We start from the raw sequence: 13,597 nt of genomic DNA, 5'->3' as shown, positions 1-13,597 counted from the left end.
AGAGAGAGAGAGAGAGAGAGAGACAGACAGACAGACAGACAGATAGATAGATAGATAGAATTGAAATGCACAATGAAAAAACATGATTTTTGAAAATTGTTAAAAACAGAGTTATCGGTTTTTGCAAATGAACTCTTTATATGATTTATACAGCATTTCTTAAGCTAAGAATGCTAGACTGCAGTCTTCTGAGTTAAAATCATTGTGTCAAAGAGTCCTTCAGATTTAGAAGGCAGAAGTAGGTGACGGAACGCAGAAGGATGCATTTGCTCAAGCAATTTTAAATGAAGCAGCTATTGCATAACCAACACTTTCTCCTTCACCCCTGGTTCCTGAATAGCTGGTTTTCTTCGGAAGCTCGAGAAACAATGGATTCCAGGCAGGCGGGAGCGATTTTCCTCTGAAGTCTCCACCATCACAGGGAGAACCAGGGAAAGAATTAAGGCCTTTGTACTTGTCCAAGAGGTTTCGGCTGAGACAAATCCAATACTGGAGGGTGGTAACGTGGAAGTGGGTGTAAAGAAGAATGAATGCTATTTAGCATCTGTGACGATCGCTTTGAGTAAAATAACTGATTCTTCCAATCTAGATTCTTGCAAGGTCACCTAGACTCTTAAAAATAAAAGTTCTTCACTGGCATTCCAAGAAGAACTTTAAAATTCCATGGAACATTCCATTGCATTCCATTCCATTCCAAATGTTCTTTATATTGGGAAAAAGGTTCTATAAACTAATAATTTGTTCTTTGCACTAAGAAAAAATGGTTCTTTTAAGAACTGTTTGCGGAAAGGTTCATTTGGGAAGCCAAAATGGTTCTTCCATGGCATCACTGAGAAAACCTCCTTTGGAATATTTATTTTAAAGTGTATAGATGCATTTTCTCCATCTGAAATGCATGCAGCTGCACAAACAGAAGGGCTGTCTGGTAGTAAACAGGTCTCAAGCATGGCTTTATACTCCCACACATGAGGCTGGTAATGAAGGCCATCTCCACACTCGGAAGTCAGATGACCTTCCACTGCAGTGGCTTTCTGGTCATCAGGCGTGGGCTATTCAGGCACTGATGCAGTTACACAACCTCAGTCTTATGAAGAGGATAAACGTCTGCTTTATTTCACACATATGGTCCATGGCACCACCATAAACTGGCCTCAATGACACCAGCACCAGATGTGCTACAAAAATAAATAAATAACTGTAAAAGAGTGACTGTTGTGACGTCAGGATCTTTTTATAGCCATTTAATCTGGATGGAGGCTTCCTATTAATTCTATATTTTATATAATAGCCAGGAAAAAGATGTTCTTTATTGGAATTCTCCACAAAGATTCAATCCTCACTGACATATAAACATCTGAGTAACCTACACGTTGATTAGCAGATTCTTGTAAATTTAGATCACCGAATTCCAAAGCCTTAAATATGGACAGTAATCTTACCAACTATCATATTTTTCTCTAATAAGAAAAAAGTACCATGGTAATGTAATGTGTTTTTAGACATTTACCATGGTACTTTTTTGTGGGATTCGATTGGATTTTTTAACGACACTGAAAGGGATAGTCCACCCAAAAATGAAAATTATGTCATTATTTTCAACCCTCATGTCTCTCCAAACTTCCATGACATAAACTGTCAATAATTTTGTTCACCATTGACTTCCATTGTGTTTTATTTTCTAATGTATTTGTATCTTATTTTTGTATTATAAAATATCACCTTCAATATTACACAGAAGAAAGGATGAATAAATGTTACAAATTTTAATTTGGGTTGAACTAAAATTAAGTACCATGTAAATACACTGTAAACATTTTTTTTATAAGAAAATCATATCAGTTTTCCTTCTTCAAAAATTTGTGTTTAATTCTGTTATTTTCTTTGCAATGCTTTACTATTACTTTACAATTTTCACTGTTTCTTTTTTTTCCTAGTATGTAATGTTTTCAAATTTGGTTCTATTTAGTGTTACAGTATATTCTAGAGGTCGACTGATGTATCGGTTTTGCCGATTAATCGGCACCGATAGTTGATTGCTGGAACTATCGGTTATCGGCAAAAATACATGCCGATAGTTTTCCAGGTTGCGTCCGTTGCTGGAGCGGCTGAGAAGGGTCTGCTGTCATTATACGGTGCGAGAGTGGCCTTTAGTTTTTGTTCAGTATCCATTTTAAAAACTATCGGTTAATTAATCGGTATCGGCCAGTGTGGTCCAACCTAGCTATCGGTATCGGCAAAATCCACTATCGTTTGACCTCTAGTATATTCCATGGTTTGCCAACCACAATATTTTTAGTAAGGAAATTTCAAGACTATTTAGTCCTTAGCACATTCACATTTATACCAAACAGACCTCTGAAAGTAAGTATAATCAAATCATGTGACCAATCAGGAAGCACTTTCAACCTTTGTTTTTTGTTCATATCTTTTTTTCTTCATAGATGTTCTATAAAGCACTGTTTCATGATCCGCTGCTGTACTGTAGGGCTTTTGTAGTTTGGCTCTTTAGGACGTGACCAGGTGCCTTGCTGAAATTAAGCAGGTGGAGCGGAGTGTATTTACTAGATGACAATCTTACCCCTGAGAGGTTGAGGTGTGGTCCGAGAGATCGGATGACGTCTTCAGTGAGGTCTGACTGTTCTGAGTCCCACACAAATCCGATGGTCACGATTTCTGGAGAGTTCATCAGCACGCGCCGGATCTTGATTCTCTGCCCACATTTACTCTGTTGAGGTGATGGAGATAATACATAACTGTTTGTTATTATGTTCTTTAACACCATGCCAGCGTTTTTCCATTTCCATGTTGAAAACCATATCGGAGTAATTCAATTTTGAAATTAAAACTAATAAGATATTTAAGACAAATTCTTACAGGGGGAAAAAAAACGGATTTTAGAAGAATTTTTCTTCTAAAAATACTTAAAATCAGCAGTTGAAATCATTTTGGATAATTCTGATTATCATTGAGATACTACTATAGTTTTAATTCATATTTTGAATTAGTCTATATTTTTATATTTTCCATTTTCATTTCAAATGCAGTTAAAGTTTAGAAATTTTGTTGTGTGTTTTTGTCTTTTTATTACTTGGGTGTTAGAATGTGTCGAGTTTAATTTTTTTAAGAGAGCAAAAAATAATGGCTATCATACATTTTAACCATGATTTACAGAAGACACCCACTAAAATGTCAATGTAACAATAGTTCATATAACAAAAAATGTGCCAGGCATATATAGAACTACAATCAGATGATATTAAAAGACTCTATATAAGGATCACAGTGTAGCCCCTAAAATGCTAATTAACTGTAATTTTAAATTTTTTACATCTTTGTCACTATCCTTAAAACCACTAGGTTTTACCCATTTGTCAACAAGAAGTTATTAATCATTTAAAATATAATAACATTCATTTAGAATTCACTTTTTCTTTTATATGTGACCCTGGAGCACAAAACCAGTCTTAAGTCGCTGGGGTATATTTGTAGCAATAGCCAAAAATACATTGTATGGGTCAAAATCATTGATTCTTATTTTATGCCAAAAATCATTTGAATATTAAGTAAAGATCATGTTCTATGAAGATATTTTGTAAATGTTTTACCATAAATAGATCACAACTTCATTTTTGATTAGTAATATGCATTGCTAAGAACTTCATTTGGACAACTTTAAAGGTGATTTTCTCAATATTTTGATTTATTTGCACCCTCAGATTCCAGATTTTCAAATATCTCGACCAAATATTGTATCCTAGACAAAACTATCTATCCTAACAAACCTTACATCAATGGAAAGCTTATGTATTCAGCTTTCAGATGATGTATTTTTGCACCCACAGATTCCAGATATTCAAATAGTTGTATCTCGGCCAAATATTGTCCTATTTAAAGCTTATGTATTCAGCTTTCAGATGATGTATAAATCTCAATTTCGAAAACTTGACACTTAAGACTGGTTTTGTGGTCCAGGGTCACATACATTTTAACTACAAGAAGTTATTAATCATTTAAAATATAATAACATTTATTTAAAATTAACTTTTTCTTTTATATATTTGAATAAGTACAGGTCAGAATGTTGTTTCATTTTTACATAAATATATCTGTTCTGCTGATTTGAAACATTAAAAACAGACATTTTAACTTGCATTTAATATGCTTTTTTTATGTATATAAAATCACTTTTTTAAATTTAATTTGATGCAGACCCCAAAACGGGACGTCTCGTCTTTGACCCATTTATAATTTTATGTCTACATCGTTTTCATTAATTATTATTTTAACTTTTTTGTTCTAGTTAGTATATGAAGTTAAACATTGAAATGAAGTTAAATTAGAAATGTTGCCCTGCATCTAGCTTAAATAAAATAAGTATTTGTATATTTTACTTCAAGTAACAGCATGCTTTTATGGTTTTAGCTTCAGTAAACTATAATAACCCTGTTGTGACCAAACATTTTACTACTCCAGAGAGACACATGAATGTTGTGCTGCTTCTGGCAGTGACTATAGTAGGATGTAACTTCCTACTTTGCCTGTTTAAAAATGCAGAATGTGTTGATATGTGAGAGGAACGTTCCGGTCTCAGGTTTCATCTCGCTCATCTTGTCACATGAAGGTGTTACACTAGCAGAATATCAGATAAGAAGAGTGTGTGCATTCGTCCTTGAGTGTGCTTGATGACAACACATGGCAGAAACAGCTATCATACTATATGCATGACGGTGTCCTCTCAGGGCTGAAAGTGCTAGTAAATTCCACATTATTAATCAACATGAGCAGCCACCTACCGGACAGTTACGCAGATCTCCAACTGTGCTGGCAGCTTGAAGCAACTCCCCAAACCTTTCATCTCTCCTCTCCAAGACTTGCTGGCTGGAGCGCAGAGAAAGAGGACGAAAGAGAAAGAGATAAAAAGCAGTTTTTAATAAGCAAAGCACAGGTATTTTGATCTTTTCAGGTCAATATAGCAACATCAACATTTATGGCTGGGTGATGAAACAATATCATATTGAGTCACGTTAAAATTTAGTTCGACTTTTTTCCTTGAAATGGATAAATCTAACAGTAGAAATAAATGCGACTACAACAAGTCAGTGCGTGTTGCTAATATGCAAAGTCTGTGAACCAATGGCGCAGTTTCATCTGATACACAAACTCAAACACATATGATGCCTGCAGTGTTTTTAGCATCTGCGTCTCAATATACGAGGACAGGAACTTCATCTCCAGAGCTGCTCTGAGAGTCACTTCAGCAGCTTCACATAGTTTAATCCGAGAAAAACTACGGTAAAAAAAACTGAAGGTAAAACTAAAAGACCTTCATGACAACTTGTCAAAATAAAAGTCAGGTTCAACTTGAAGAAATTATGACAGAAATATGTTACTATTGTATACTGAAATATAATTCCCAAGTGATACTAATACTAAAATTAATAATAATAATAGTAGTAATTTTTATTAATTTTACAGTTATATAATGCTGTCATTCAGCAACTTATTTGAAAAAAAAAAAAGAAAAAAAAAATGTTTTGTTGTAAATTTATTATATTTTCATTTTAAAAGACTGATTAAATTGATTGGTTAAAGTTTTATTAATTCACTTAAATAGACACCATTATTAATGGTAAATTTGTACTGAATCATAAAACAGAATCCAGGAAGAAATAAAATAGAAACTGAATTTAGGGGAAAATAATGTCTTTACATTCATTTTCAAGGTCTAACAAACATGCCATTAATGGTAAATGAATATTGTGATAAATATCGATATTGTATGATATGTAAAAAAATATAGTGAAAATATTTTTGGCCATATCGCCCAGCTCTATAAACGCATCTTGAGTGTCTGGCATGATGGTACTAGCTTACCAGAGGGCTGTGGTGGACACATAGTGCACAAGCTCAGTGAAGGGTAGCGGGTCGGACGACGCGCCACAGCTCCTACACACAGACTGCAGGGGAAAACACACACACACACACACACACACACACACACACACACACTAATGTGTCATGAGTGATGAAGTCATGACTGCTATATTATGTAAAGCCTTAACTACACTACTGTATGTGATGTAAGAGATGTCTCAACACACATACATTGTGTACAACTTAAGGGTGTAACCAATATAAAAACTCCTTTTAGAGACAAAACAATTCATTATTTCTTGTGTCTAAACAACAAATCTCAAAATATAAAAAATTCCCCCAAAATTATCACATTGAATCTCCAAATTAATACAGAAACAACATAAAAGTATATATAATATGTAAAAATACATTATATATAAAATATATATTAAAATATTAAACTATATAAAAAATCCCCCCAAAATTCTCACATTGAATCTCCAAATTAATACAGAAGGAAAACAAAGATGGTATATTTTTAAGATTTATTTTTTAACAGCATCTTTTTAGTAAGAACTATGAATACTGTGTAACAACATAACAGTACAATTTGTGCAATCATTTCTAACATTTAACAAAAAGGGAAAATAAATTTGATAAGGGGGAAAAAGGATGCTGCATTAATTAATTTGTTAAAGCATTAATAGCTCTCTCTCTCACACACACACACACACACACACACACACACACACACACTAATGTGTCATGAGTGATGAAGTCATGACTGCTATATTATGTAAAGCCTTAACTACACTACTGTATGTGATGTAAGAGATGTCTCAACACACATACATTGTGTACAACTTAAGGGTGTAACCAATATAAAAACTCCTTTTAGAGACAAAACAATTCATTATTTCTTGTGTCTAAACAACAAATCTCAAATTGCTTTTTATGATTGTATCTCATTTGTACCAGTTTTGCCTTGGTTTATGTATTATGCAAGATAAATATTTGCTGGACATGTACGATGGTACTCCGAAGAACCAAATAAATACTATAGTACATAAATATGGTAGATTGTACCAATATTGTATATCAGTTTGGCGTCAATAAGATTATTTAAGTCTCTAATGCTCACCAAGGCTGCATTTATTTGATCAAATATACAGTAAAAAAAATACAGTAGTTAAAAAAAAAAATTGCAGAGCTAGAGCAAGCCGAGCATTTGTGGTTAAAAAGTGAATAAATATATATACATATATATTTTTTTTTTTTCAGAAAATGACTGATCGTTTCGCTAGATAAGACCCTTATTGCTCGGCTGGGATCGTGTAGAGGCCTTTGAAGCTGCATTGAAACTGCATTTTGGACTTTCAAATCGCTGGCCACCACTGAAGTCCACTATATGGAGAAAAATCCTGGAATGTTTTGCTCAAAAAACGTAATTTCTTTGCGACTGAAGAAAGCAAGACAAGAACATCTTGGATGACATGGGAGTGAGTAAATTATCAGGAAATTTGTATTCTGGAAGTGAACTTATACTTAAATATTATAAATGTCTTTACTGTCACTTTTGATCAATTCAATTCATCCCTGCGTCATAAAGTATTAATTTCACAAAGAAAAAAAAAAAAAGTTACCAACCCAAACTTTTCAAGGTTAGTGTATATAATGTATTTACACTACATAGTGTATATCATGTTATTACCATCTAATACCATTTTTTATCAGGGCTTTGCTCTCAACTCTCAGAGGAAGAAGCGAGAGGGAATGTAAATGTCTCTGTAGTATTCCCTGTGAGTTTTCCCGACTGATTGAAAACTGCTGTCACAGGACAGCGATCAATTACTCGCATGAGTGCACGTGTAGTATTAAAAAGCTACAATACCTGTTCATAAAGTGCCATAGCAAACTTCTGATGAGTGATACAGGACTTGGATGTGCAGGCATCAGTCTCAGCATCGGGCGCGATGTGCAGGTGAATCCTTTCTAAAATGTTCTCCTATGAAAAATATAAAAGCCTGGCATTTGTATGTGTCATAAGGCATTTTCCACAATCATTTCATGACGTACTCAAAAAGACAAGACTAATAATAACATAAATATATAAATTAGTGCTTGTCTTTCGGTAAAAAAAACAAAGTTTACTAATTAATGACATTTTCTTTAATCATGATTAATCGTACCTAACCTAAAAATGTGTAACCATATATATTCTAACACTGAACCTCCAAATTAATACAGAAACATAAAAATATATAAAATACATAATATATAAAAATGTGTTTTATATATCACACACACGCACACACACACACACACACACACACACACACACACACACACACACACACACACACACAAAATATATAAATAAACAAAACTTTATTAACCATTTAATTAATTGTGCTAGAGATTCATAGACATGAAAACAACTATTTTTTGTTTTACATTATCTAACCACATTGGATTTGTTTGGGCTGGTGCAATGATACCTTGGCATTAAGTGAACGCACTCTAAGCTTTAGTAATTTTCTCCAAGCCTATTATCTGCTTAAATACACCCTTTCAAACCTGAGAACCGTGGGCACATTCAGTAACACCAACAGCACTGAGACAATTTGCCATTTTGAAAAGAGGCAAGATTAATTTTATGTTTCTACAGTACAGATTAGCTTATTTTAAACAGCCCTAGCTCAGGGCATCTTGTACAAACAGACAAAAGCATAGGCTGCATCTACCCCAGCGCTGATAAAGAGCCTGCATTGACTGAGAGTAGTGTGAATGCATCTGTGCACTCCAGGCTTGCATTGATAGAGATCCTTCATTGATTGTGTTGTTTAAGGGAGCACTGTAAATGGACTTTTACTGAGGTAATGACAGACTCTCCACAGTCCTGCTGTGCTAAACAGAAAATGATTACAGGTCCCAGTGCGAAGCAGGTTTACTGCAATTAGGCGGCGCCCTAAGAGAAATCCTGCATATACTGAAAGGGTGAACATGCTTACTTCAGCTTCCAAGGCAAGGGTGTGTGATCTGTGCTGTGCATAATGCACATAATGGCAACTGAGCTTAATTTGGAAATCAGTTTTCCATTTTATTTCTCTATAAAAGACAACAATAAAAAATTACCACATTAAATTAAGATGGGATATTATCCATGTATGCTTAAGTGACAAATCGTCTAAAATTTGGAGAGGTCACATTGCCAACCAGCAGACTGCAAAATCAAAAAGACCAATAAAATTAATAAGATGTTTATACCGTTTAATTTTCTATTTACATTATATTGCAAGCATTACGGTGCTCTATCAAATGTCTGATATGTCGCATTGATTGTAATGCACTTTTTATTTGATCACTGTGTTTCCTAAAGAGTGTGAGATATATATATATTTAAACAAAAACATTTTGTAGCTATATTACCCACCTGAATAACTACAAATAAAATAAATAATAACAAATTATATATAAAATTTCACACACACACACACACACACACACACATTTTTATAATCTAAAATACACAAAAATACAAAAAAGACACTTACGAAGCACTCAGCAGCATCATCCATGAAGCCTAACTGAAAGCGCTGCTCATCCTTAAAGGTTTCGGCTAGGGCATTACGCAGGTTATCTGAGGGTAACGCTCGCTCTCGGCTGTGCTGGAACTGACAGAATATTCCCTGCAAAACGAACATGAAGTGCTTTCAAACTTTTGACTTTAAAACATCCTTTTAAAGGAAGTATTAAATACTGCGTCATGATGTGTTTGGTCATGAGAATACCTTCAAAGCACAAAAGATGCAGGAGTCGCCCAAGCAGTAGTGCTTTGGAAGCTGACGAAGACTCCGTCTGAAGATATCGAGATGCCAAAGAACCTGCATGGAATTATAGGAAACTCATGCTTATAATTAACTCACCTCAGTAAACTCTAAACAATCTGTAAATAAATCATGTGGATTGTTTCACTTAATTAAGCAGGTTGCGGCACGCATTCAATGACTTACTACTGCTAATCAGCAAAACAGGGTGCAAGTTAGTCTGGCAATACTCTACACGTTTTATTCAGTAAATACATGTTTTGAAATTGTTTTGGTATCAATATTTCAATACAAATGAGAGGTGGACCAGTATTGGCTGTTTTACTTTTTTTCATATTTATTATATCACAAGCTTTTGAAGTTTAACAATCACATTAGGTCACAATTCCTGTCCCATCCCAAAATTTAAGACCACTTACAACGATAATTAAGAATTCTGTTGTGCTTTATTATATTTCTTTTTAATACTTTTTATAACCTTAAATAAAAATTAAAAAAAATACATAAAATAATTTCTAAATAAATAAAACTAAATTTTAAGACTTTTGAAGGACCTGCGGGGCACTGTATTTATATACTTTTGCAGTATTTATTTATATTTATAATTTAATTTTTATATTTTAAGCATTTACGTCAATATTTGATAAGGTTTTAGCAATTTTTTTGTGCTTTTGTCTTTTTTTCCCATTTTTATACAGTTTTAAATTATTTTATATCAGTTTTAGTAAATTAGTACTTTAAATGTAAATTAGAAATATGTCCTTGGCAACTAACTGAAATAACATCAGTTTAAGTTTTAAGATAATGTTTTTTGCTTTACTCTTTTTAAATATTTCATTTTTCAGCTTTATTTCAATTAACGAAAATGATTTTTAATATATTTTAAGTTAAGAATAAAAACACCAATGCTGTCTAATATTTAAGGCTCTCACCAAATTTACACAGCAAAGGTGGCACAAAAGCACTTCTGAATTCCATTTAGTCTTTGCACAGTCTGTTTAATGCTGCTCAGTGGTGCCATAAATGCATTTTACACAGCAATTGCACCTTTATACATTTAGGCGTCTTTGCACAGCTGATTTAAGGCTGCTGTGTGCCTGCTTAAAATTCAGCATAAAGATGCAATGCCACATTAAAGCTAGACTAAATTTTGCCTTCTCAGATCCACCTCAGCCCCTTACTATCAAAACATACAGTTGTAATTGCTGTGCAAATGCATTTATGCCACCTCTGAGCAGCATTAAACAGTCTGTACAAAGACACCTAAATGCCACTTCAGAAGCAATTCTGTGCCACCTTTGCGGTGTAAATTTGGCATAGGTGTCTTACACAGACTGTTTAATGCTGCTCAGAGATGGCATAAATGCATTTACACAGCAATTGCAGCTTTATACAGTACTTTGATACTAAGGGGCTGAGGTAAGTCGGAGCATTCATAATTTAGTCTGGCTTTTATGCGGCACTGCATATTTACACAGAATTTTGAGCAGGCACAGAGCAGCCTTAACTCAGATGCCTCTTGAAGACAGCATCATTTTCTGCCTACTGTTTGTAACAGCCTTCCTGTTAGAAATGTGCTGCAAAATCCTGTCCATGTAGTGAGGTCCTCTAAATAACACATCTTTACACAGCCGAGTTAAGGCTGCTCTGAGCCTGCTCAAAATTCTGTGTAAATATATAATGCCGCACAAAAGCCAGACTAAATTAAACTTGCTTCGAGCCACCTCAGCCTCTAGTAACAAAGCATACAGTTGTATTTGTATCTGTGTAAATGCATTTACGCCACCTTAAACAGACTGTGTAAAGACACTTAAATGCCACTTCAGAAGCAGCTCTGTGCCACCTCTGCAATGTAAATCTGCAACTTCTCCTCTAATGTATCTTTATAAACTCCTACAACTTTATTCTGGTTTTGCATGATGACTTCCAAGTGCCAATCTTAAAGTCAACATTATTTCCAAAGGCCATGCATTATGTCTTAGCCTCTTCTTATTGGCCGTCATTGTGTTCTTAAAACTCTGAGAAATATGACTCATTGTCCTTGCTTGGTGGAAGAGCTCAAGGGAGATTAGGCTGTGACAGGATGGGGGGTGAGAGCTGTTCATCTGCCAATGCCAATGCCAATGTGTGTGTGTGTGTGTTTGGAGTCTGGACGGCCAGTGTAAGGTTACTCTTCACTCAGTGTCTTTCCCTTAGGCCCCAGACAACTTAGTCTGAGCATGACCTCACTCCGTGGTGATGAGTACAAGAACAAGATAACAGAGAGATAGGCAGAGATACACTCAAGCATAGCGTCCACAATCCCATCCAAGAGGGAAAACTGACTTCCAGTAACTAGCGGCCTGGGAGCAAGACAAAAATTTGGGGGTTAACGGGTGGAGTTGGCATGCCGTAAATACTCTCTCAGTAGGAACTGAGGAGGAGATGACAGTTTGCTGTGAAGGTCAGACTGCAAATGTGAGTCATAAGAAAGTTAAGTATGTTTAGGGGGGTGGTGCGATATTTTTATGTTATTGTGGTAAGTGCAATCTGTCTGACTTTTATATGTAGGTGTGATGGTAACCCTGTTTAGTTCATTCAGATTTGAAGACTTTAGCCTTTAAAGGTTAATAAAGCCATTTTAAAAGTCATTATGTTCATATCTGCACTTAAATTAATAAATTATGGTAAAATGATTACCATATTCAAGTTGCTCAAAGTACCACTTGTAAAAACATTAACATATTACTAAGTGAAAAAGGGTAGGCTACTAGATATAAAAGAAAATTAAAACCTGTATTGAGCAAGGATGCATTAAATTGATTATAAGTTACAATAAAGACATTTTATTATGTTATACAAGATATCCATTTCAAATAAATGCAGTTCTTTTGAACTTTTTATTCATCAAATAATTCTGAAAAAAATCACGGTTTCTACAAAAATATGAAACAGCACAGCTGTTTTCAACATTGATAGAAATATTAAATGTTTCTTGAGCAGCAAATCAGAATATTAGAATGATTTCTGAAGGATCATGTGACACTGAAGACTGGAGTAATGATGCTGAAAATTCAGCTTTGCATTACAGGAATAAATTAAATTTTAAAACATTAATATAGAAAACACTGATTTTAAATTGTAATAATAATTCACAATATTAATGTCTTTACTGTATTTTAATCAAATAAATGCACCCTTTTTGAGCATAAGAAACATCTTTCAAAAACATTCAAAAGTCGTACCGACACCAAAGTTTTGAACGGTTGTGTGTGTTTGTATACGTATATCCACAATTTGATACATTTTGACAAAAACATTAAATAAATAAAAATTGAATTAATTTAAATAGGAAAATAAAAAATGATTAAGTATATACAATATGCATATGCATACATGCATTTCATTTATTCTGTGTAAACTGTTAAAAATATAGGCATGTAAAACAAACCTGCTCATGTATTTCTTAGCTTTGGGTTAAACACGTACCTGCACTGCACTGTTGAGGAAGCAGCTGTTCTGTCCCGGCTCATTTAGTAGTCCCTTGGTAGGGGCCAAGGACAGCATAGATCCCGGCTGGTAAGACCTGGCAAGATTGCCTCCTGGTCTCCTGAAGAACTTGGCCCATGCCATTGGATTTGGGGTATCTGCCGTCCTGCGGATGAACAGGTATTTGTTGAGGCTTGAGTTCATTTCAAGTAATCAAGATGGAAAAGGGTTATGACAGATTAACTTGAAGATTTGAATGTCTGTTTCCTAGCAACGATTGAGTAAAAGCCTTTATTTCTGCTGCTGACCTGTATGTAAGAGGTCTCTTGGTGCGTATGTCCTAGACAGGACGGTTTGATCATTCCCTGAATTGGGTTGGGGAATTAGGCGGGTTGTTGGTGGCTAGTGTGGCCATCAGGCTTCGAGTGACTCGCAGCATAGTTACG

At 34.6% G+C, this 13,597-nt stretch overlaps 1 protein-coding gene across 1 annotated transcript in view; it reads right to left on the bottom strand.

Moving 5' to 3' along the window:
- The window catches only part of LOC107691868 (inactive ubiquitin carboxyl-terminal hydrolase 53-like), a 39,471-nt gene extending 26,116 nt beyond the window's left edge, over positions 1-13,355 (bottom strand). Inside the window, exons 1-7 of the mRNA XM_016490692.1 lie at positions 13,152-13,355; positions 9,648-9,740; positions 9,411-9,545; positions 7,748-7,861; positions 4,794-4,874; positions 2,579-2,725; positions 912-1,049 (exon numbers count right to left, since the gene is read on the bottom strand). Coding sequence (XP_016346178.1) covers positions 912-1,049; positions 2,579-2,725; positions 4,794-4,874; positions 7,748-7,861; positions 9,411-9,545; positions 9,648-9,740; positions 13,152-13,355 — 912 coding nt within the window. The remainder of the gene's footprint in view (positions 1-911; positions 1,050-2,578; positions 2,726-4,793; positions 4,875-7,747; positions 7,862-9,410; positions 9,546-9,647; positions 9,741-13,151) is intronic.
- Between the last annotated feature and the right edge of the window lie 242 nt (positions 13,356-13,597).

The sequence above is a fragment of the Sinocyclocheilus anshuiensis genome, unplaced genomic scaffold (genome assembly GCF_001515605.1).
Source record: "Sinocyclocheilus anshuiensis isolate Anshui unplaced genomic scaffold, SAMN03320099.WGS_v1.1 scaffold206, whole genome shotgun sequence".
NCBI classification, from domain to species: Eukaryota; Metazoa; Chordata; class Actinopteri; order Cypriniformes; family Cyprinidae; genus Sinocyclocheilus; species Sinocyclocheilus anshuiensis.
The sequence above is the reverse complement of the archived record's forward strand: the minus strand, read 5'-3'. Positions and strand labels throughout refer to the sequence as shown.